General features: G+C 30.0%; 1 protein-coding gene across 10 annotated transcripts; it reads left to right on the forward strand.

Annotated features, from left to right (window-relative positions):
* Positions 1–910: 910 nt before the first annotated feature.
* LOC116770289 (G-protein coupled receptor Mth2-like) lies at positions 911–26915 on the forward strand. 10 transcript variants are annotated; one of them, XM_061527733.1, is made up of 10 exons: positions 14687–15040; positions 15417–15987; positions 18773–18956; positions 19517–19708; positions 23807–23885; positions 24044–24222; positions 24534–24702; positions 24852–25055; positions 25185–25717; positions 26048–26915. In XM_061527733.1, the coding sequence occupies exons 2-9, from the start codon at positions 15571–15573 to the stop codon at positions 25351–25353; spliced, it is 1593 nt and encodes a 530-aa protein (XP_061383717.1). In that variant the 5' UTR covers positions 14687–15040; positions 15417–15570; the 3' UTR covers positions 25354–25717; positions 26048–26915. The 10 variants fall into 10 exon arrangements, with proteins under 10 accessions (XP_061383714.1, XP_061383715.1, XP_061383722.1 ...); XM_061527732.1 differs by having other exon boundaries at positions 15507–15987; XM_061527736.1 differs by having other exon boundaries at positions 15507–15987; positions 24870–25055.
* Positions 26916–27332: the final 417 nt, after the last annotated feature.

Genomic DNA, 27332 nt, shown 5'->3' on the forward strand with positions numbered 1-27332 from the left:
AGTAAATTATCAGAATAATATAAATCATTTACAAGCATATTGCCGACGAATCAGAAGGCGATTAATATAAATCCATATTTTTTTATAAATATATCAACTGATTAATCAAATAAATTGTCACAAAAAAATAATGATTTTATTTTAAAATGTGTGCCAACAAAATCCTTTAATCATTATTCCGCAACTATTGAAGTTGGAAAAGGAGTAATCAATATTATTTTATCCTTAATTTTATTTAAACAGAAATTTATTATTCCAACTTGATCGACAATATTTTACATTGTTTACCTCATTGTAAATTTAGGACATAAATATTTAGTGCATAAATGTTATAAAACCACAGGAAAGTCTACAAAACTGAAGGTCAGAGCCCGCGAGTGAATACTTAGAGCATGCCTCCGTCACTTAAATAATCATGACTCACAGATGGCTTGTAACACAAAAAAAAATGATTGATTTCATTATTCTACTAACTGTGTTTAGGTTAACATTATTGAAATAATTACTCCTTAAATATCTCTGAATCAGGTCTAGAACATATATTAACCGTATTTTTTAAAATAATTTTGTTGAATGAACATTAAATAGCTATTTCTCCTGCTTGTAGTATAGAATAAAATTTCAAGCTAATCAAAGAACGAGGAGTTTTTCTTCTTTGCTTGTTATTTTTATCAGAAAATTAACTGATGTAATAAAAAAATACTTTTCTATTAACAAAAAAAAAATGGATATCAGTAATAATCATTACTTTTAAAAGAACAAAGGAAAATATCATATCGTTTGATCGTTGTTCTAGGTATTTAATAAAAAGCTGTAGTTAATTTCGGTTTTAGAATTGATATCAATGGCGCGTCAGCTGTATATAGATATAAACAAGAGACCGGTCGCTAGTTAACTCAGTCGGCCGGCGGCAGTACAACCTCGCGTCTTCGGCGAACGCGTTGAACGCGAATTAAAAAAAAAACACGTTGGCGCCAAACTTTTGACGTTTGTTTCTTGTGATATTATAATGCGGCTGTTATTTATAGAAATTTTATTAGTTTTTAGCGTGAATGGACAGCTGTGTGACGAAAAAAATACGATCGACCTGACGTTAGCAAAAAGTTTGGAAGATGGTATTATCATAAGTGATGGCGAAAAATTTTCTCCTGGATATATTTATAGCAGAAACGATACTGGTGCAGAGAAGATATACGGATGTTTGTGTCAGGGAAGACGATGTTTCAGAAAGTGTTGCCCTCCCGGGAAAGTGTACCACCGTTCTCAAGAAGGAAGAAAATGTATCGACCATGACGATATTGTACAGACGAAAGGCTTGAACGTATTTTTTATGAACAACTACAAGAAAACGATAGACGTTGTTCACACTCCTGGCATATTTCTGTTATATGGGATACCTTGCGATGGAGATGTTTATCTTGAAGACAACGGAGAATGGTTCATTCAAGAGGTTAGTAACGTAATTTTTTTTAGTTTAATGACCATTATCACTTGAATGTTAAATAATTTTCAATGTCCATTAAAAATGTACATTTTAAATAATATCTAAACTTTCATATCTACTTATAGTAACAGTTATACTATCGTAATTCGTGTATCACATTACACAATAAGAACGAACGCGAACGCAAAACCCGTTTGTTACTTAAGGCTTTAACAAATTCAAAAGGAATTGAGACCGAAAATGGATACCAAATTAAAATACCCGATTATTAGTACCTGCACTCTTTGAGTAATTCTACGTGCTATATTTAATAGTAAATATATATATTTGTTAATAGAATATGCATTTCAGAATCTGTATGACATTGAGACCGATAAAAAAAATTTCAAAACAGGATGAGATAAATCGGTGGTGGGAGCAATCTTTGTATGACATTGAAAATATATATAAGGACAATGTCAGCACGTGTTGTAGCAAATTACATAAAAAAACTTTTATCCCAAAGACACAGAATTATTAAGATTTTATGTTAAATACTTATAAACATCAAATAAGGAGCCCCATCAGACTATTAAAGTTTTTGATAAATTCCTGATTTTCCACATCGTTCGTAGTCTCTGTCACGTTAATAATAATAAAAAACAAGAAAAAATATGTATAAAAGAATATATATGAGAGTGGAAGTACATATATATAATTTAATTGGGATATAATTATTTTAAAACCAATTCTGAACACTATTAAAAACCTTTAAGTGTCTTGACACTAGTCAAACCGCGCTCTCTTCATTATATTTTTCATGCATTAGCGTTATAAATAAATTTTTTTTTTTACACATCAAACATTTTAGCCCACATACACATTACAGTAGTAGTAGTCTGGTTACAGAGCTCGTGCATACATTGTAATCAAGCATTATTTTGTATCTTTTTGAATTTTTTAATAGAATTTAAAAATACAGTAAATTACAATGAACTGATAGTGCCTATGAAATGCCTGAATACTTAATAGTTGGTGCAATTCTTTCCTATCAACATAGACAACTAACATTTATAATGTTTACCACTATTACTGTACCAAATGGCGTCTCCATAGTCCGAGTTATACTTACACCGGCAACTACAAATACCCTGTACTATTTCCCACTACTGATCTGTCAGTTTAATTTGCTTACGTTCGCCGAAATTCTTGTTTCTCCTCCGAAACATTAAATTTTTGTGCGTCCTATTTCGATGTGTTTCGTAAAACATGACATATAAGTGATAGTTTAAATTATATCCTAGTATTGATTGAATATAAATTGTAAATTTATTCATTATTCGAAGAACAAATATTTTTCTTACAAACACTTTCTGAGAACTGATAAAATCTTTCTGTATCTACTTACGTCACAATTTATTTTATTAATAGTTCAACCTTGGATTCTATTCTTTTTTGAATATTTAAATGTAATACATATATGTCATGCAATAGTGAGGAATTGCAACGAAGTATATCTTATACGTCGATTTAAATAAAATTATCGATAGCCCTCAAAATCATTGCAAATCAAAGAATATTTCTGGTCTTAAAATATATGGCGCAAATTAAATACCACTAAGTCGATATTTAAACAATCACATCCCATGAAGTTAAAATATATAACAATATGAGAACGTTGAAGACACTGAAATTACAAAAATTATTTATACATAGGATTTTAACTTAAACATGGTCATCTTTGCATTGCAACTAAATTTAAAGGAATAGAAAATGTTATTACCAACATGAAAATTTAAAATTTCATTTATATCAAATGTTTGTAAATATTGTATATGAATTTTTAAAATTAAAAAGTTTTTTCATTTTCAAAAATTCGTTGGGCCTAGCCACATAACACTATTAAATGTAAAAGGTAAACTTGACAATCTCTTGTCCAACTTATATTTCTAAGGAATATTCTTTTAAGTATACAACTTCAAGACATACATCATTCTACATCATTGTTAAAAACTGCTATTCTCCTTCCATCTATTATCTGAACTCGCTTCAACTTTGACCTCACTTCATTTGGAGCCAACGTTTTTCTATACTATCACTCCAAATTTTTCCTTATCATCACCCCTGTATCAGCTATTTTCATAATTATTTTCTTTTAAGACATCGTCTCAAGACACCGGTTCAATTTCTGTTAATGTGAAACGGTCACTTTAACCCAGATTTCAGAAAACACTATTTTTTTTACGTCGTTTACCACGTTTTGCCATATTTCTAATTATAAATATTCATTAATGGGTGCGCTAATGAATATTGTAAAGGTATTTCTATAAAATTTATAACTTATTAAGGTAAAGGAGTTGAATTAAAGAAATTTTAGTATAAAAATGACCGCCTTATGATTTATAAATTACTCGTGACTTCACAATACTTAGTCCAAAGTCCACGTCTTAATCACAGTCACTCTACACACGAACTTTTCTCATTCAATAGCCCACGTAAATATTATAACATTTAAAAATATCTAGAAACGAAAAAACTAGGAACTAATATGACTATTTGAACTTGGACAATGAAAGAGGAATTAATTGTGGGCTATTTTTATAGCACCATAAAATCATATTATTATTATCTGAGTTATGGAGTCGTTTATTACATTTTAATGTATATCCTAATACATATAAATTTAGAATGTGCTGTGTTTACGTATTGAAAAAATAAAACGCTTTTCCGTAGTGATACATAAAAAGCTCTTTAACCTTGACGAAAATATATTTTTTACTAAGAAAATTTGTGAAACATTCATTGATAATAGTATAGATTGAATTAAAACAACAAAATCCATAGGAAATATTACAGATAATAAACTTCTTTAACGAATTTATTCAACATTAGTTGCGGAATTCATCAAATAATTAAAAAACCGATCATAAAGCAATTATTCTTGTACACTGGATCAGTATGCTTACTATAAGTCTGCATACACACTACATACGAAACGTTTCCCGTTTCCCATTCAATAACTGACATTATGTGATAAAATTAATGAATGACAAACACTATACGCCACGTATTGGGTGAGACGATACAAACATACAGAATCCACTTGCAAGCTTTCTTAAAATAAAAACATAATCATCGTCTTCGATATAATTGCCCTTCACCTACATCCAATACACATAAATAGTTAGTTAATAGCGAACATTTTCCGCAACTCTTCGGTACACTTCGATAAAATATTTATAACATACTAGTTGTGGATCGTGAATATGTTTGTATTATAGCCTTGATGCGTTTTAAAAAATAAATCTTTCCTCGGCGGCTAATATCCGCAGGCGGTGGGTGGGGTTGACGTTCCTCCTTGCGCTCTTTTTTTAAGAGAGCTGCAATGAATGGGACAAATGGCTGGTTCGGTGTGTACTAACACTACCCCGGACAGGCTTCACCGCCGCCAAGAGGCCTTCCCTTTACCGATGGGCCGCATGGAGAGTAAACTCACATAACAAAACACCAGAAATCCCGGTTCCAGTCCTGGACTAACGGTACGCTCTGCGTGTGGAGATGGTTCAACGCTCTTCTTACAGGCTGCCCTTGTGATACCTCCCGTCCTCACAGAGTAGTTAGGGGAGCCAGGATACATGACCTCTGTCCTGGTGGTCGTTTAGTTGCCTACTATTCGTGGGAATTTTATGGATTGTTTCAAACTTAAAACCCCAAAAGCTATAGTGGCGTCTTCGGGCGCGGTGGCGGACTTGTCCGCAGGGGAGTTGTCCACAACGATTGTGGGCGCTTCACAAGACCTCGGCTTGATTGTGGATTCAGCTCAGTCAGTGAAGTGGGCTCTATGGAGAGGAGTTGTACATTTGCAAAGATTGCTGGTGCCACCAAAGTGGACTTTGGCAAGCATCATATTACCCTGCCATTGAAAAGCATCGGGGAGGCCTTGCGATACCATGCAATGCCTCTCTATCTGCAGAAGTCAGTGATGGACTACGTCGCTGGTCGCCGGATCGCATTCCCAGTGCGAGACAGTTCTTGAAGAGAACAAATGTCCAGCGGTGTTCCACAGGTTTCTGTCCTTGGTCCCTTATAAGCATACACTTATATTCATATCAACAAACAGTTTTAAAATCTATCGATCTACGTCATTTAGAATATTATTAATACTTTGCGATTTCCCAAACCACGGGAAAAACAATGTATCAGTGTTGTTCGTGACACACAAACGTCACAGATGAGATCATAAACTTGTATTATCTATTTAATTACGCAGATTTGAATAATGCATCGCGATATAATAGTTTTATAAAAGCTTTTAGCTATTATTTAAATTGGTTCAATTGGATCTTAATTTATTTACCTACAATTAAATACATTATCTACATAAACTAGATATATATACAAACATTTGTCATATTGTATATTTTTCAAATAATAAATTTTCATGTTCTACTGGAAACCTTATTGTACATGGCAAATTTTAAACTTAATTTTACAATTTGCAATAGACGCCATAGCTAAAGTTTTTAAATGAACCTTTTCTTTCTTTGCGTTTATTATAAATCCACTTAAATTTTTTATATGCGAAAATAGCTCTGTCAGTGTCAATCAAAGTCAAAGTCAAAGTCAATCATTAGCTTTTTGAATGTCGATCTCTTCTTAATTCTCATATATTTATTTAAACTACGAAAAATTATCAATCTATATCCTCACTAATATTTCTATTGTTTAATACGATAGTACATTTAGTAAAATTTTTTATACTAACATATAATAATATAATTTTTTATAAAATCGTCATATAGCAAAAATATACTTGGTAGTTATCAACAAAAAAAAAAAAAAACAAATAATCTCATAAACAATTAAATGCTAGCAAAAATAAAGATATGAAGGCAGTAAAGCATCAGGCCGTATTAAGGAGTTACTTTAAAGAAAATTACCTTAAAATATTTTGTTGTATCGCGAGCTATTTAGAAGATAGTATGCTTTTAAATGGAAACTTAAGTATATGAATATTGAAACAACTTTTTATACAATATATCTTCGTGTTACAAATTATATCAAACAAGTTCTATTCTCATAATTTTTGAGAAAAAATGTATAGATATAACCTAAAAAATAATAAAAATGTGTTTTAAAAAAATACGTCACACGCATCAGAATTGTAGCTAAGGTACCTATGATCATTATTAGTTATTATTTATAAATTTTTACCGTCTTAAAACTTAGAAGCTCAATACAATAAAGTATGACATTAAAAAACTATACAAGGTATGTATTATTTGATCGTATCAAGGAAAATTATAATAGTGAAATGTATTCCAGTGTTTCTATGAAGCACTTTACAACTACGATGATATACGAATATTAATCTAGGCATTCTAGTTAATAACATTGCCAATATAAAGCTTCTTTGAATATATTTCTTTTGAGAGTATTGTAACATTTCTTCATCATATAAATATAACGTACTTTATGGTTTACGTCAAGTCGATATCACTTCATATCTAACGTTTGAACATAATTTATCATTTTAAAATTTTTATTCACTAATATTAATTTTAAATGTTAATAATATAGTTATCATAATGTTGTATGTTCTTATTTATATAAATTTATTCCTTGATAGAACAAATCTATCATCCAAGCATATCTGCTCAATGTTTTAAATCCTTAATTTTTATTAATCAAAACCCATAGCAGTTAGGATATTATGAGCATGTAATAAATAAACCATATATATATATATATATATATATATATATATATATATATATATATATATATATATATATAAGAATCTCTCGTTATCCTAATTTTCCACCTTCGTCGAAGCCATATTCTTACTGACTCACCGCAGCATCACGTTTACCCGTTTTTCAATAACCACGATGACATCGCTTTATTTGTATTCTTTATTACTATAATAATATAATTTTCACTAATTTTCTTCATATTTAAATATAGTTTGACCAGCGTTACACTGTTTCTAACACAATTCATTATCCAATGTTCAAATTTCTAGTGGTTATTGACCCTGGATATTCGTGCTAAATATAATTTTGCATTTAGTTAAGACAAGGAAAACAGCATATTTTAAACACAATATTATGAATATTTTAGTTAATTGATTTCAATTTTACCAAATTTAATCCAGCCTTACCTAAACTGAATATATCTAAACCTGTCTCGTCCCACGGAGATGTATCCTTAGCTTACTTATCACTCAACCAACGAAAACAGTGTCAATATTAAAGTATTTAGTAAGCAATTGTTTCGTACATGAACGTGTTAATATTTGCATCAGTAAATTACAACTACCATAGAGGCTGTCTGGAAATAGTTATAGTATTTATGGAGTCTTTCAATGTCGTGTTATTACGGACTATGAAGGTTTACGAACACAACTCGTTTTATGTTGACAATGTTGATTTTGATGTACTTTTTGCTTTTAGTTGAACAGTTATTCGTTGTTTGATATTTGTCATGACATATTCCAGATAGTAATTTTAGTCTAAAATCAATAACTGCTGTGTAAACTTGTCTTTAATTCTACATATTTAGTTGAAATAATTTTTTTATATATATAATTCAGTCAATAGAACATTAATAATAGCCATGCAAGTATTTTAGCTCTTAAAATACAAGAAAATCTTTAATCGAATTACTGTTACAGGTACAATATAAATGAACATGGAACAATTTAAATTAAAAAAAAAATAACCTTTGTAGCTACTATAAAATTTCCGCACTTAAAAAAAATTAATCACATCTGACCCATAACACGTTTTTTGTTAATGCAATATTATTTTGCAGAGTTGTTTCAAAGGTGTTATGCATTTGAGGGATATATATTTGGCGTATAAATTACAAAAGAAATATCAAAATCAAAATAAAAAGTTTAAAGTTAAAAAAAAAATCTCATGCGCATTATTACTGCAAATATGAACATTTTGAATAAGATGAATAAAGTTCAGTTACCGTTACTTATATGGGGTTTATGTAGATATATATTAAACGGTAAAGTTTCCACCTTTCCGGGAAAACTTCAACCAATAAAATAAGGATATAGATGTTTTATTTTGCAATAATTTTATTTTTATTATAGTGAACGGTGTACCTATTTTCAAACAGTACAAAGTTTTTGTCCAACACTTTATTAAATACAACGCCATCTTTTGCAAAATTGTTGAAGTTTTAGCTCTTAGTTACACTGTGTGTAACTACGTAAGTGTAAGCAGCTAATATTAGTTTTGTGCTTTGTATACAGATGCCACTAAGTGCCTCTTGCAGACATACAATATATGTGATATGCATTATAATTTATACATAACAATATGTTATGGTACTCAAATATAACCACAGGGTATACGCTGTAATTTTATTTGAGTGGAGCTAAACATTATACATATTTAGATAGAAATTTTGAGTTACCAACCCGTAAAACATATAAGAGATCTAAGACTTTCACGAGTATTCATTTAAATTAAACTAATATTCTTAGGACTACTGCGCTTTGTTTTTTTTTTTAAATAACAAGACCAATTGATAGACATACTCATCTCGTCTGCCCGTGATCACGGTTACTGCAAATTAACCGAAACATCGGGAGTATGTAGTTTTTAAAAATAGTAAAATAGCTTACATGTAAGACCTAACTAATAAAGTGATATTACCGGTTTGACAACAACAATGATGCAAAACGTGTCTCTTTATAATGTGAGTCTTTAAAAAATCGACATTATTCCATTAGACAAACTGCGTGTATTCTTCACACAGTACCCAGAATTATATTATAATTCGTTCATTAAATAAAAATAATGATATTGGTAAAATTATCACAATTCCAGTGTGAAGCCATAGCATAGAAAAAATGTATGTGGAGATATGTAGTTTAACTAAAATATCGAGAAAATACATATGTTTGTAAATTATAATTTATTATGACAAAGGGGGCAAACGAGCAGACGGCCTCCCTGATGAAGGTAATACCGTCACTCATAGACATTCGCAACATAATTTGCGGATGGGTTGCCACCCTTATTTGGGAAAGGGGGAGAGAGAAAGAAAGGCTGGGAAGAGGCAACCGGCTCTCTCACTCATCGGGTGAAACGCAGCCATTAAAGCCTACTTAATGGCGATCTTCTGTGAGAGGTACTTCCCCGGTCGAACAAGCCTATGTTCGAGATGCAGTAACTTGGCCACAGCTAGGCTGTACCACTTTGAAATTATTTTTCAAGTTTGTCAAAGTGAATATGAGAGGAAGAGATATGACAGTATGGAATGAAAGAGCAGAACGGGCTGTATGGAAGATAGACAAAATTAACTGACCCTGAACATGGAATAAGAGCAGAAGAAAGGAGTTACACTTTTAAAGAAAATTCGTGATAAGGATTCAGATAATGTATAACAGAGTAATCTATCATTAGAGGTTGTTTAAAATACTTTAATTAATATCTACTTTCAGCTGATAAATATAATATTTTTGAATTTAATACCAAATTTTTTTTTTATAATGTTTAATTGACGAAGCAGTATTTATTAGATTACTGTACTCCCACTTTCAATTTCTATTTAATTGATATTAATGCAAACAATGACTGGACTGAATTACAATTATAATTTACAAAACACATCCAAAATTGCTGTTATTACATACAGTGTTCCTAATTGACGTTTGACGTACATAAAGTCTACGGGGATTCACTGTCATTATCATGAGTTCATAACGTCAAACAGACAGTTTTTAGTTTTTCATTCATATATTCATGAATAAACAGATACACTCATTTGTGGCAATACATGTGGAGTGCACGGAAATTTTCACCAGATGTTGGGATGTGTCACGTCACAACCAAGAAAGATGATGACAGTAAAAATATAAAGATCACAGAAATAGGAGCTTCCATAATGTTTCTGGAGTCAACTGAAAAAGTTGAAAAAATTTATACTTTTGTTCTGTCATCATAAAGAGTTTTGCAATGTAATGGAAATGATAAAATGCGTCCGATGTATGTATATTGATGTAAATAATTCCCCAAAAAGTAATAAATTAAACAAAATCCTCTCGAGATTTCAAATTGTCAGTGTTTGGACACACAGACACGTCGTAATGTCCAAACACTTCGTAATGATACAATCAAATGGTGATGTTTTTATTCAATGATCAGACTCGACTTGAATATCTCTGTTTCATCGGAACTAGAGTATCAAGAAAGTACTGTGACGATTTCTCACCTTCTAAGTATAGACTTTACTTTTAATTTAATTCATGTATTGTTTGTATATTAAAATATTGCGTCCGACAGAGCGAAGTGGAAGAGAAGACCAGAAAGGCAGACCCCACCATCAGATGGGAATAATAAATGCCACGGAGAGAGAGAGAGAGAGAGAGAGAGAGAGAGAGAGAGAGAGAATATATTTTTGTATATATTTTATGTATGTTCAAGTTGTTTTATAATTACCATTAAAATCGTGCTTTTCAATGAAACGCCACTTTTATTTATATAACAACAAACAGCACGCCATTCTACGCATAACTACAGGATGTTCCCAATTACTCAGCAATTTAGTGGGAATTTTACACCTTTGTTATTCTTAGTTATAAAAAAGATATTCTATTTAGTTCTACTATAAATTTTATAAAACATCTGTAATTATTTTGAACATATGTGCCGTTTTAGAAAAAATACGGGTGAAAATGGAAATAGGATATAGGCAAATCAATGCTTAATGCATAACAAATATTTCCCAATTCAATTTATTTGAATAATATATATGAGAGATGATATTCCACGTATCACTCATTCGTTCAATCAATCTGTCTTCATCCATATAATATGGAAAACTATTTATTTATCGTCTTTGAATACTTTTTATTTATTTTGCCAATGTTATGTAATAAGAGAATTTGCTTTATACCTAACCCGGGCCCGTGCTCACTGTTGCTGTAAAGGGACTAAGACGTTGGGATTATATAGATGTAATATAATAAAAAAGATGCGTAATATCCGAAACACTTGGAGGTGTCACTAGAGTTTATGCTTAATTCAGGGTAACTTTTTTTTACGATTCGCCCGTTCATGAGTACCCTAAATCTATGTGTTTCCTTAACCGATAAGTGTTTATGTGGTGATTTTGGGACACTCTTGTCTACAAAACGTATCCTTTTTCAATTGCCATATTTACTGAAAAGGATGTTTAAACAAAAAACACAGAACATACGTCAAAATCGAGTTCTAGGTTTGATTTTGTTATTTATATGTGGAACATATTAATAAAATGATTTTATATAGAGATACTATGATTAGATAAATAGGATAAAGTCGAGAAATGATAGGAATGTCTCTATAATAAAGAAAAATGTAGTAATTTAAACGAAACTAATATTTTTCGGATATACTACGCGTGTTTTATTTTTTGTTAAAACGACTTACTCCCGACGTTTCGGTTACTTTTCAGTAACCACGGGTGATCACGGGCAGACGATATGTAGTTTTCGAGAGACTTCGTAACTATAACAAAAACTTACAAATTAATATTTTATTGGACTTTAATGTTTTTTCCTCTACACTTAATATATTTAGATATATAATAAATTGAGTGAATTAATTAAATCGATTTCTGGAATCGATTAAACGGGGTACCTGGAAACATAATGTATCTGTTATTCAAATTATCTTTTAATATAAATTAACCAGAGATATATAGACGTGTTATTCGTTCTAAAACAATTAGTATGGATAAGTTAATTATTTATTTATTTCAATATGCAATAAGTTAAAAAATAATATTTATTCAATAACATTAAAATCGAAAATAACTTACGATTCTGACTATTAAGAGAAAAAAAAAAACACATTCTTTACAGAATTTATCATATATATACCTACTGAGTACTAATGAAAGTTTAGCCAATATTGTGGACAATTGCATCGAAATGCTGTATTTAAAAACTCATGAACTATTCAAATATTGTGTGACAAACAGACACACGTCCGAACAAGGAAATACCCATTGGTCAATCAATGTTTGCATCGAAGGAATAAATACGTACCTTTCAAGGTGAACCGGTATCTGAATTGGATTAAAATGTCAAATTACTAGTTTATGTTTAATATAGAATTGTATGGAAAGTTAATAATATAAATAATATTATAAATAATTTACGAATATGTAAATGAAAGCTGAGTTCAAATTTTTCATATATGTATATGTAAGTTGTAAAACGACCTGCAAAAATTCTGTCCCTACCAAAAAATTACGATATCCTATCTTGAAAAAGAAGTATTTCAGACAGAACAGAGATTCATTAATAACGTTTTAAAAATAGTTCGAGTAAAAATATCTTTAACTATGTCTTTATTTAGAATATCTGTCCGTTTTTCCTTATAATTATTTTGTAGAAGAATTCAAGCCATTGTTCTTTTAATATCTATCATTCCTAAGGCGTAAGTTAATTTATAATAAAATTAATTTATCATAACACGTACTATTATAACGGAAATATTATTACTAAATGAAAACGTATATAAAGACCAGTTCGCTGAATGTTCCCTGCCGTGTTATAGCTTAGTTCTATACATAAAAATTAATGACAATTAAATCATTTGTATGAATAAAACTACGTAACCATATATTCAAACGAAACTATTATTTTTCGGTTTATACTACGCTCATTATATTATTTTAAAACTACTGTGAGATTCACATCTCGTCTGGCCGCAAGTAACCAAAACCTCGGGAGTATGTGATTTTTTTAAATAATAAAATACGAAAAATATCAAATTCATTTGAATGAATACTCGAGAGAATCTTAGATCTCATTATAATCTTATATGTATATAAAACAGAAATAACATAAAAATATATTTAGTCATATAAACCAGGTACCCTTGTAATGAAGTAAAAGTTGACCACAAACCAGAATAGGAAATGAAAGTAATATATACATTTTAAAGTAACTTAATAATAACTGTTTATACTTAATTAAATCTTTGTTATAGATTTAAATAAGCGGACAAATGTTACAAAATGTATAAGTAATAATTTTTAAGAAAAAAATATTGATTTATTATATACTTTGTATTGTAAACGGTTAAATTATTTATCGGAATGCTGACTTATTGTAAGAACATTTTAAATTTCTATTAGAAAAACCTTATTCATGTTTATAATTTCGACTTAAAAAAGACCTAAAATTAAAACCTCATTAGAAAAATAAAGGCTACATATATATTTGCTTGTACCTGTTGCTAAGTTCCACGTTAGTCTGTCAACAGGAATACATACATAATTGAGTAACTTAGCTATCTCTTTAATCCCTATATCTCACTGGTAAGTAAAATTTATATCACTTATGCAACTTCAAGACCTATTTAAGGAGGAAAAAGAAGGAAAATTTACTTTCGAAACGATAATCTAACATGATACATAGAAAAGCAGTCAGAGACGCTAAGTTTTTTTAAATATCAAAGGCAGCAAAAACGAGCAGATGAAGCGGATGCGTCGCCGACCTTGATCGCGGAAGGGAAAAGGGAGAGGGTAGGAAACTGTGGGAAAAGGAAAAGGGCAACCGGCCCTCACTCATCGGACAAAACGCAGCCATTGAAGACTGCTTCACGCCGGTCTTCTGTGAAAGTGTTGTAGTTCGAGCTGCATTAACGGGACCACAGCCAAGCTTTACCACTCTCTACCAAGCTGGGAACGATCAATGATTAACGACTGTTCTAGCCTGTGTAGTGTGATTTTTTTATCTTCATATATATGTGTATGTACATTTATATACATATATATTTGTTTTCATTGAAATTTTGAACATATTCTTTACATATAGATATATAAATTATTTAGTAAAAAAATTAAGTCTAAATTTTATTAACACAAAATCATAGTGTTAACATAGATACCACTTAGAAATAATAAAGTTAGGAATAAACCAAGCGATAAACCCTCCTTAGCCATTAAAAGCCTCTTTGACGATCCGTTATGTCACTGCAATCAATTAACTATGGCCATCAAAAAATAACTACTAGTTAATATACTTAAGGTTCTGTACAAATAAAACGATGAACTCGTGAAGATAAGTCATATTTATTGTTGTTATAATTACATTTTACTATAAGGTACTTAATTTTTTTTTATTACCGTAAACGTAAATATATGAATATATTGACGTAAGAACAATCAGCCTCAACCGGTCCCGCGTTTAGGGAACTCCAAAATAATAAATTTGCCAACTTTCAACGCACGGACCACGGTCCACACCACGCCAGTTGTGTATCAGATGTCAAGATAAAAAGACGTATATTAGAATCAAGCGAGGAGTGAGCTAGATCAGCATTTTAATGAAAAAAATAATACTCCGTACTTATAGTGTCTAGTACATAGTTTAACATAACTAGATAATAGATTATATTGCTGGTGCCATTCGGTTTCCCACTGTTTCATGGTGTTTGATCAGTGATAATAAATTGAATGACTTGTGAATTTTAAAATAAGACAATAAGAAGTTTAAGTGCTACATCTCTTAATAATATTATGTCTGCCTTATTAATGTGATTTATATTTAGATAACTTCGCTACAGCCCGAATAGAGTTATTTGAATGTCTTTGAAAGTTTGTATAAGAATTTAGGATGTTTTTTTTTTTGTGTTTATTTTATTAATTTGTCGTAAACACAAATGTCTCAGCATCGGTAAACCCCGACAAACCAGTTTTAAATAACACGTCTCGACTGATCCATCAAACAAACCTAACAGTAGATTTTTATTTATATTTTAATTAATATAATGTGACTTCATATCACATCTTAATCACTTAACTTTGTTGTCTCTACGAAACTCCCAAAATGGAACGATCTAATTACTTAATAACTTATTAGGGCTAAGCACATTTTAATTACCAACAAATCGCGACATAACGACCACACATTACAACGATTTGATTATATAGAATCGAAACAGATTGAATTAATATTTTTATACCTTAACAGCCTTAACAAGGAATTCCCTGTTTGAGTAATGTGTACAAATATCTCTGTAGTTTTTATTTACTGTAACAATTCATTTGGAAACCGTCACAGTTGTATAGCGTTCGGCATTTGAACTGGAATATTAAATACGAGGGCACAGATTAAAAAAACAACAATGCTAAAACTGATAATATTATTTCTATTTGTATCAATAAGTGTTTGTGAAGTGTGTGATGTATCAATTGATATAACGAATGGGACACTTCTACGAAACGGTGATATTGTTCATAATGATTTTAAATACACGAAAAATGAATACTTCAAAAGAGGAAATTCAATTAGAGGTTGTATATGCAATAAGAAGAGATGCCTGTTAAAGTGCTGCCCGTTCGGATACGGATATGACATGAGATTGAAAGAGTGCGTCGCGACGAGTAGAGCCTTCGAACCACCTGTGTACGATAACTACGCTAATTTACAAAATATTAAAATCACGGAATATTTCCACTTTAACTTCTCGAAACCGAGGTGCGCATCTGATGAAATCCGGGTTGAAATTAAACAAGTGTTCACAGACATACACCTGACCAAAGTAAGTTGGTGATATTATTTGGTTATCGAATAATTTTATGACCACAATATTTTTATTTTCGTATATATTAAGTACTAACAATGATGTTTCTAAACGATAATTACATGCACACAAAAAATGTCTACTTGAAATATACAATTGAGTAAATTGAATAAAAAAGTCTTAACTCGGTAAAACCGTTTGCGAGACGGGGCATATAAAAAAAATTAAAAAAAAACTTGCGCAGTTTTATGTTAACTTGTATAATTCAATTCTTTTTATCGTAAATCCTTCAGTTTTGCTTTTTATATAGCACTTACCTCTTCACGTAGTTCGAAAACAGGTATTATTAATTAGTGGAAATATTTTTGATTTGTTTTGTATTCGTCCTAATGAAGCTTTTTTGAGATCTTTAAAGATAACATATCTCTAATACTATGAAGAAACATCTTACATGAATCAAATGAAGAAATCTAGAATAAAATCGCTATAATATTTAGAAAGTATGACACAAAGTGGAAGCTTCTTCTATAAAAAATATTTATTTTTCTTCAAGCTACTTTACAAGTCCAACTAACTGTTTAGTTTGTATTGACAACGAAGTTCTTGATTGGTTTCGGCCAAAGAATGAACCTTTGTAGAAACCTTAATGTAAAGTAAAGAAAAAAAATAAAAAAAATCATCATAAGTCGTAGTGATTTTGCCTCTAAGAAAAGGCAGTACCAATGAAAAAAAATACTAGGTTGCAGTGTACAAACAAGTATATATACCTATATATACGTATTTGCTATACGGTTTCTATTTATTTAAGTCCTTAATCTATTTCAATCTACTTTGTTTCTAATGAACTATTATTTTACTTTTTTCAATAACTTCGTCTAAAGAATAAATTTACTTACCTTAATATGCAATACAAAATTTCACTTACCATATAAGCAGACCCTTCCATTACAACTAGATGTATAGACACCATATGGATAAGTGGTTCAAATTTAACTAGACAGTTAGTAAGCCAGATGTAGTGTTATTTCATATGCTTCCGATGTAGCCGTGAACTAGATAAATTGTGTAATTGGTAATTATTTACCGCTAACTTTATCAGCAAAGCGATAATAGAATGCAAAAATATATTTTCACCTATCTTTTGTAGATAACTTTAAATGACGGATATTAGAAAATTTGTTCCCAAATTGTGACACCGACAAAATTGTACTTTATTCAAACAAAATTCATCATGCTGCCTTAAGTATGAATATCTTTTCATTCACTTGTCTGTAGGTCTATTGACTTTGATATCATCATCAGCTATGGAGAACGCTATCATAGCACCAAAAAAGCCTTATTTTCCAATCAAATATGTGTACTGAATTGAAAATAACTGTAGACAAAATCAGTGCACAATACATGTCAAAAAATCAATCATCACGTATCCAAAAAATAATCGAAAGTTACCCATTACCCAGTATAATACAATAGTCTCTCTAATTAAAACTATGATTGAAAATCATGGAGTTTTATCTTTGTTATTTTATCATAAAATAAAATATATATAAACCATTTATTATACATAAAAAATATTAAAAGGAGAAATATTAAGTTTTTTGCCTAAATCAAAAACAACTCACTACTAAGACCAGAATAAGTTTCTATGTAAATGAGGTTTTAGTAATCACGGCATTTGTACATAACCTTCTTGCATGAAATTAGTTAGTAATTTAATTATTTATTTTACAAATGGTTAGGTGATGTCTATTTATATAAATATCAATTGAATTTTGTCTAATAATATGGATTGGAAAGCCTTTTTATCAATGATTTTATCAAAATAATCGATATAAATATTTTTTTTTACCAGTAGTTCCTTACTTAAAATGTTGCGTTTAACAAGCGTTGTTCCAAGTGATGTTGTATGTAGTAAGTTTATAAAAAAGAGGGAACGCAAAAAATTATTTACTTCAAAACAAAACATTTTACGTGACTAAGCGTCCTCTATCCAATATTATGACAAATTTTAACACAAACAAGTACACGATAAACCGCTTCTTCCAATAAAAATGCGTTTGTTTTTATTTTATAAGAAATCATTTGAGGTAACAGTGACATCAGTTTTCATTGTAAAACTAAAATAAATTATTTAAAACGCGACGTCGTGTAGAATATTAAGTAAGGCATTTTATGATGTTCTTAAATAGCTTTATAAAATGCATTTTTTGTATCCTAAATAGCAACATAAGACACAGGAACAGGACTATATCCGTACAAAGTAACCGAATTAAATAGTTCATATTGGGAAGTCGTGTAAAAAGACAATGTGTCATAAACTTATTCAAGTAGTTAAGTATTTTAAATTTATTATCAAATCCATATGAGTCAAGTATATATAAATTGTATAGATGATTATATAAAAGTGCGTATTATATAGACACAAAGGTATGATAAAGCTATTTCCTGTTAATAGACCCGAACAGATTAATGTACATATATTTTTTTATAGGCTACGGCTTCATTCGCGCAAATGTACATATAAAAAAACACGGCTAGATAGAGACGGTATATAAATTAGTGACATATGTCTGTATTAGCATCGTGATATATATTTTTTCTTAAAATACGATAATTTTATACCTAAAAATCTTTTTGCGGGAGTCATACTTACTCTATCTGTATATTAGACTAATTCCAAATATACAAACTCTTTTTTGACGAACTCATTAAGGTTATCAATATGTATACAAACTTTTTTGTGTTCGTCGATCCTAATCATATGGTAATTTTTAATTTTATCACATAAAAACATCTTCTTCAGGACGGCAAATTGTACGTGAACGTCCCAAGCACAATACCTCCATTTATGTTATACGAACCGGATAAATACTGTGTGGATACATTTATAAGTGAGAATGAAGATGGGGCTGTCACGGAAAGCTTCGACGCCCTAATTTGCTTCGCCACAGAGAAAGAGTCTAACCATTACGTGTTGAGCTCTACTTGTAAGTTTATTTATTGCTTAATAAGACTTGAATTCGAGCCGATTTAACTTAAATACAATTCACAATGATATGTGCGCATTTATTTGGACGTAATTATGAAAATAAATTGCGATATATATAGATTTTCACTTCTACGATCTGATTATAGACCATTGACGTTTTCAATGAAAATTATATTTTAAAAAAAGAATGGATTAAAAAAAAAGTATTCATATCGTAGACACAATACAGAAACAATACTGAACTTACAAACATATGTCATAAACATTAATATTAGTAAATTATTCTACATAGCTTCAGAAGTTACAACAGTTTGCATTAAGTGTAATGTTATCTAAGAATTTCGATTATACACATTTAAATGGAACCAAGTTTTTCGGATACTACGCGTCTTTTTGACTTCATATCTACGTTATCCCGACGTGTCGGTTCCTGTGCGACAATCGTAACAATGAACATGGCAGACGAAAATGGATAAGGCACATTTAAAGCTACAGAAAACGCGTATCCGATAAGCTTAGTTTAGTTTTCATTAAGAGTTCTATATTTCTGTGTTCTAGGTATGATTATATCATGCGTGTTCATTCTCGCCACCGTGGCGGTGTACGGCTGGCTGCCGGAACTCCGCAATCTCCACGGCAGGGTCCTAATGGCTTACTTGCTATGTTTGTTCGTCGGTTTCGCTTTCCTCGCCGCGATGCAGATATTACTTGTCATAGACAATATCAGCACGGACTGCTGTATTGCCTTCAGTGAGTATATCTATTATTTACTAGTTTTTGCCCGCCACTTCGTCAGCATTACTTTCAGAATAAGACACTCGTTAAAGACACTAGATAGGAAGATTTTGAATTTATCAACTTATTTTTTTTTTTCAATCGGATGAAAAGTATCCTATGTCCTTTCCCTTGTTCTAAGCTATCTCTCCACCAATTGTTAGCCAAACCCGTACAGCTGTTCTTGAGTTAAAAGTAGCGTAACTAACAAGACTTGCTTTTATATATGAAGATTTATAGTTATTTTTCGTACAGGCTAAATATTATTTTAGAATTTAGTGACTAATTTGGAAATGAAGTGTATAGGATCTATTTCCGTCCAAAATCTAAATCTAAAAGATTTGATTACACGAAACTTAATAAATAAATCGACAGCGTATTAATAATTTTTATGTAAGAAGTCACAAAACCAAATTAATACAAGTTAAATTTGACATTTATTTAAATATAAAAAAAATAACGTTTCCATGCAAAACCTCTATACTTTCGTTCGTTCACAATAATTATTTTTCAAACCAATATTAACATAATTAAAATAATATATATATAGATACCTCATACAAGAACATTAATAACAGTATAAATAGCAGATTAATACAATAACGGTATATTTGTATGACAAATAATTTAACAATCTTATATATTTGTACAAGAGACGAACATACTTTGTCTCAAGTTTTTGAACATTATCATAACATAACAGGATGTGAATATTTTTGTATTATTTTCGTCAACATGTGGCCTTCTGGCCTTCATTGAGCTTGTTGGCAAATGGATTCCTTATCAACGCCTAAATTGATATCCAGTAAAACCAAAAATGCATGACGATATCATCTATTTGAAAGTTCTATGCAAAATTAATAAAGTATTTACAAGTCACTACATACTCTCGCCGGTGGTTCCGCTTGTTTTTCTCGGTTTGTTTTAGTGTAACAATTTTAAATGTCCGTAACTTCAACGTGTGGTTGTCTTTGATAATGAATATATTTTTAGATTCTAAGCCTTCAAAATAATTAAAATGCATCCCTCCAACTTTCTATTAAATGTCTCAAACGTGCTCCCACAATATTATATATTTGAAAATATATTAAACTTTGCGTTTTTCTATGCAAAACATAAAACGTATTATCCCGTGTTATTCTTAAACTAAATATATAAAATACAGCATAATCGATTATATATTTAATGTTATATATTACGGAACACACGCTCTCTTTAATTTTCCTTTACAACTATTTTTGCTCATTATATAAAATCTATTATTATATGACATACAGCTCTATATATGATCAAATAAATAAATATGTTTTAAAAATATCGTTTTTTTAATACGCTGCTAAGAGTTGATACTGAAATATACTATTACGTATTTGTTTTTGATAAAAAGTAATTAAGTTAATCAATTCAAAACATAGACGTATATTGATTAAAATTTATATTTCCATTCTAAACTCTTTGAAAACATGAAAGTATATAAAAATGAAGAAGTTTCTAACAAAATTTGTATTATAAATCTCCATTAAGATTAAATATTTGCTTACATCAAATGTCCCATTTAAACTACGTACAAAAATAATGAGCATATTTTTCCTAAAATAATGACGTAATTACTAAATAACTGTAACTATTTGTTTTATACGAGTCATCTCTAAGTAACAGTTTTTTTAGCGTTTAAAAAAAGAATATATAATAACTTAATTTAAAATTAAAATAAAAAAATAATTATACTATCTTTATATTTACTTCTACTTTATATCTTTTAAAAATAGTTTTATTTATTAACTGGTTAACGTTATAATATTTATTTAATAAAATTTATAAGTCGAATATTTTTCTTATAATAAATGAATGGTGATTTACGCTTCCCTTAGATGTTCTGTAACAAATTAGTATGATCATGTCGAATAACCCCTCCTTTGGGTTCATATTTGTTCGCTTATTTGTTATATAGTCTATGAACAGAAAGTAACGAATGACAAGACCAAAAGATAATAATAAAAAAATCAAATGTTATATTTATTTACTTCAAATAGTGCCAACGAAAAACGATAAAAAATGTAAACAAACAATCACATCAAAGAAAAATCTCTATACGTTTAAGAAATTTATTCAAAAAGTTTTAAAACTTATGACATTTTCACACACACACACACATATATATATATATATATATATATATATATATATGTGTGTATAAATGTGACTAGCTTGACGACCATACCATCTACATTAAATCTTATGACTCAGCACATAACAATCAGTACTGAGAGCAGATTACTAATTACACCATTATGTACTTTAAAGCTATTATTTATCTCCTAATACGTTTAACATGTTGATACCTAATACAAACTCTGTCACGGCTTCAACGTACTAACTGTTATTACACTTTGACATCTCTGGTTTATAATAAACGCTTTAAGGATGTCAGTTATAAGTACAGAATATGTGTATTTAAGGCATCGATGAAGTCTGCAAATTTCCTCCCATTGCTACTACCTTTCATATCAACTAGTTGTTTTATTAAGATTGATAATAATTTCAAAAATCCTGAGAAATTTAATGAAAAAATCATAGATGGTTTAAACAAAAACGAAAACACGAAATCAGTGAAGAAATACGCTTCATACAACTTATTCAAACCATCACTATTCGTGTCCACGTGTAATAAATATACCAAACACTTTTAGATTACGTTTGACAAAAGACATTTCCTCAAAACAATTTTTTGGAACAGGAAATATTGAATATTTGAGTAATTTTATTATCACCATGAATTTATTTTAAATATCTAAAGTCTATCATGAGTATTGTAAAAGTGAGGTTACATTATTAATTGATTTTTTTTTTTTATTGGTATTGTTTTAAATCATGGATACATTTACACAGTCAATTATTTCGTTTCTGATGAATCAGATCGCGGAATCAATAAACTTACGATTAATCTTACAGATATTGCATTTGTAAATTTTATAACTGGATGAATAGTTAGAAAGCAAATAAATAGTCTTCGCATAAGATGTAGTAATATTTCGTTCTATTAACAACATAGAACTAAAAATTTATTGTCACAAGCAGAATTCGAACTTGTTATCTCTGAAATTTCAGTTTCCAGTTGCGTTACCAACTAAGCTATCGTGCCCTATATCTTGCCAGGAAAGTTATCATTCTAAATAAATATATAGATAAATAACCATCATATCGCAACAGTGATGAAATCCTTAAGATTTTCTTGATCTTAATCAATATTTTTTTTACTTCTAAGTGAAGAAGAAACTTTATAAAGATTCAGCCATACATATTAATTCGTATTATTACGTTTTTTCTTATTTTTATAGTAGAGAGTTGAATAATAATTGATCATAGTGAATAAATCTACAATAAATACCAAATACAAATACTTGAACCTATTTCGAAACTAATTGTTTCTTACCTTAATATTTCCCACAAGCGCATTTTTCTCACTAATTATATGTATTAAATATTATAAGTAATAAACAGCGGTACTCATATTTTTGCTCTCAGAACGTTGAGTAGTGTTCTTACCATGCCATCGAATAGATTTCCAAGGAAATTATATCATTAATCATAAGTTAGAGCACACGTTTTGAGTCAATTCAATAAAGAACCGGACTACTTTGAAATTTTTTATTATGACAACATTTGGCAGTATTCTAAGAAAAATTAGGAACAATTTATGGTAGTACGCTAATTCTTAACTCGCTAATAAGACATATTCCCAGAACCATAGCATTTATGACGAAACATCTCTTTTGAAATCGTTTCACAAATATTTTTTTATACTTTTATCTCTTTCGTTCCCTATTTGTACTCCGACAGAATTATTGCAACAATTCCTTACATAATTTCGTCTCGCTTCACACTTATATGACAAGAGTTTTATGACAATTCTCTCTCTCTCTTTCACTCCCTCTCTCTTATAAAAAGAAGCTTAAGCATACTATTTAGTATTGAAATAAAACAGTCTTATAACAATAGTCAAATTAATTCTCCCAAAAACATTTCTTAATTTCGAATTACATAATTTTTCAACGGTTTGTTTTTATATTTCAGCGATCATCATATACTTTGCGCTGGAATCTGCCTTTTTTTGGCTTAACGTCATGTGCTTCGATATTTGGTGGACCTTCAGGTAAATATAATCTAACAATAGTAAATATCCTCAATAAACGACGATCTAGCCAAAATATCGTAGGAACAAAAATGTTTGCTTACAACACGTGCAAATTCTCAAATAACACATTTCGAACCCAAAACTGGTAATTTGATTCAACAAATAATATCTTCCAGTGGCAAACGAGGCATGACTATGGAGAAACTGTCAGTCAGGGCGAAGTTCTGTGCCTATTCTATATACGCGTTCGGTATTCCTACCGCATTGACCGTCATCTTGGTGGCGTTGGAGTTCTCTGATTTGCAACCCCACATACTTTTACCTTTAATTAGGAGACAAGGGTGCTTCTTGTTTGGTAAGCCATAATTTTTTATCATTTAAAACTCTAGCAATCTAATATTGGGATTTTGAAATCTGTATTCTTTGTATTTTTTTTTTTTATTATTTTCTTTCTTTATTTGGAATTTATCGAAACATTTTTATTTGTCAATATCTTAGTTAATCTCATACCAATCTGTTGCTTCTTTTATTGATTCGATTCATCTTTTATTGGATTTCGTCAAGATCTTAAAAAAAGTATATATGGTTTATTTTCATCAGATCAAGTTCTTTAAAATAATATTATTATGTGTACAATAATTAATATCAATTGCGACATATTTCCAGGCTACAGCAAACTCATCTACCTGTACGGTCCCATGGTCATCTTATGGTTTGCGAACTTGATTTTCTTCATACTAACCGCCGTCAAAATAACACAAATCAAGAAACAGACATCAGTTCTCAAGTCGAGGGAAAGCGCAACACACGACCGTCAGAATACTGAGAGACAGAGGTATGACCTACAAAATTTTCTATAGCATTCCACAGGAATCGCTGATTATTTATTGGGCATAGTACCAAAATAACCTAAATAAAACATAATTTTTAGGTATTGTGATCTTAAATTTGTTTTATCTTACCAAGTATAACCAATGTCCACAGCCTTTACTATTTCTCCAGGTTATTCTTATACGCCAAACTGTTCGTTGTGATGGGAGTGAACTGGCTACTGGAGGTCATTAGCGCCTTGTATCCGAAAGCAGATGAATTTTGGAGGTTCACTGATGCCTATAACGTACTCATTGGTCTCATAATATTCATTATATTTGTATGTAAACGAAAAATCTTCAGACTCATGAAGAAAAGGTTAGTGTGAGGTTTGTCAATGTCATTATATTTGGTGGTAAATGTTTAGTTAAATAATTATTTACTATCTGAATTACAAAACACAATAGAGAATAAGGGTTAGTATTCATAAACTTTCATGTTATATAGGATAAAAGACGGGATTCGACACAAAAATGGGACGATGGGCAGTATGGTGAACACGCAAAGAATTCAAACAAACCTTCAGAATTGCAAACAGAGAGACAGTCTGGAAACCATCAAAACATATTGCGCTGACTCTGACAGCAATAAAGGAATGAACACAACAAACTTCTAACAAAACAACAACATCGTCGAAATATAAAAAGATAAATAATTGTATAAAAATACAATCACAAAACTGTAACAACTCACAAAAGATATTAATTTTAATGAAATTGATCTCATTATTTAATAAAAATTATAGAGTAATAAAAGAAAGTGTCCTTTGAATATGAAACCGTTGACACAGATATATGATGAAAGCCTTTTAACGAATCGACAGAAAAGTAACGGTTGTTATAAAATGCTTATGATTTCTGATAGACTCACGTCTAGACTATCAGATTACATATACATAGCTTTATCTTAAAGCGTGATCAAAAAGAAGTTTTCAAGGACATTCGATATCAGCAAAATGATTGAAAGAAAACAATATGAAGGTATACAGAAATTCAATTTGGAGCTTTAAAGAAGAAACTAAACTGCCATTAAGTAGAACGTTTATTAACCCTGGGATTTTGTAGCAATTGTTGGATAATGATTTTGTTGGATAAAGCTTTGTCTTTTTTTTTTGGGGTTCGGCGGCTTTTTGCGGATTTCCATTGGCTTCTTCGATCTTCAACTTTCCGTTGTTCTTATTAACAACTAAGCACTAATTTTGTAGGAACTGCTATTACTTACTTAGATTAATTCTCTTATAACTGACTCTTGACCGAGTTAATGTTTCATCCATCATTACTGGTAACAATATAAGTAGTTTCTGGTTACAGATACATACAAGTTCGCGGCGGTTCGTTGACAAAAAGCCAATCCTCGACAAGGACCTACTCAACTCGAGACGACATCGCTTTGAACTCGAGAATTAATTAAAAAAACATTAATGTTTCATATTTGACAAATCATAAGTTTCTATCGTTGTTGGAGATTCTTAAAAAATATAATTATCTAAACGCTAAAATATCTAAGTTAAGGATAGCGTTAAGTAACACTCTTTTATTGTCTGTTAAATAATAAAAAAATCTATTTAACTTTTCTGAGCAGCTTTGACAAATGAATATAATTATACGGACTAGTCTCAAAAGACATCACATTAGAAATTAAGTTACTATTATCAGTATGTATAATCGCGCTTATTTTAAGTTACGTTTTATGTATAACTGTCACATATCAATAAAATAAGGAAATTTAATTGTATAACTTTCTTCCATAACAGGAGTTTTATGCATTTTTTGGTATGTACTGTATTTTTTTTTTTTATATATAATTGAATTTTTTTAAATGTTTTTACGTATTTTATATGAATAATGTACGCACACCTTGAATGTAATCGATTAGGTAATTTACAATCAGTAAGTATTATATATATTTTTGTATTGTATATTGTTATATAGCCATAATGATGAGATCTGATACAAAGCTCTGAAAACTATTTTAATTCAAAACTCCGCAAATTTTACATTATTTTGCCTTGGAATGTATATGTTTCATGAATATTGGTGCTTTCTATAAATAATTGCCTCCTTAGACCTCTTTGATAATCACTCATGAATGAAATGCAATGTATATTGTACATTAAAACGTTTTACAATGCACCGATAACTACAGTCAAGCAAATTATAAATTATAATTCTACCTCAATTTTATATTTTATTTTCATCCCAACACTTTAAAGAAATTTTTAAGAACTAGAAAAGCTAGACAAAATCCATACATGAAAATTGACAAAAATTCGAAGATAAGATAATTTAGAAAATATAAAGAATAATTAAGATGTTTTTAATAATTATTATAATTTTTAAAATATCTAAAAATAAAGTAAAATGAAACTATTCTCTACGATTAACGCCACCTCACACAAATTATGAAAAAACTTGACTTTTGCTACTAGCGCTATCTCTTGGAAGACTGAATTATCGGCTCAAAGAAAGGTTGGTTAAAATAGTGTCCTTGTAGTATTCGGTATCAAACAAAATGCCTTAAAAAGCTTCGGTTGAGAAACTTCGGATTATGGTTCAGAGAGAAAATATAAGACTGTGCGTATAAAGTGGCCCCCGC

This window comes from Danaus plexippus (assembly GCF_018135715.1).
Source record: "Danaus plexippus chromosome 13 unlocalized genomic scaffold, MEX_DaPlex mxdp_15, whole genome shotgun sequence".
Lineage (NCBI taxonomy): Eukaryota > Metazoa > Arthropoda > Insecta > Lepidoptera > Nymphalidae > Danaus > Danaus plexippus.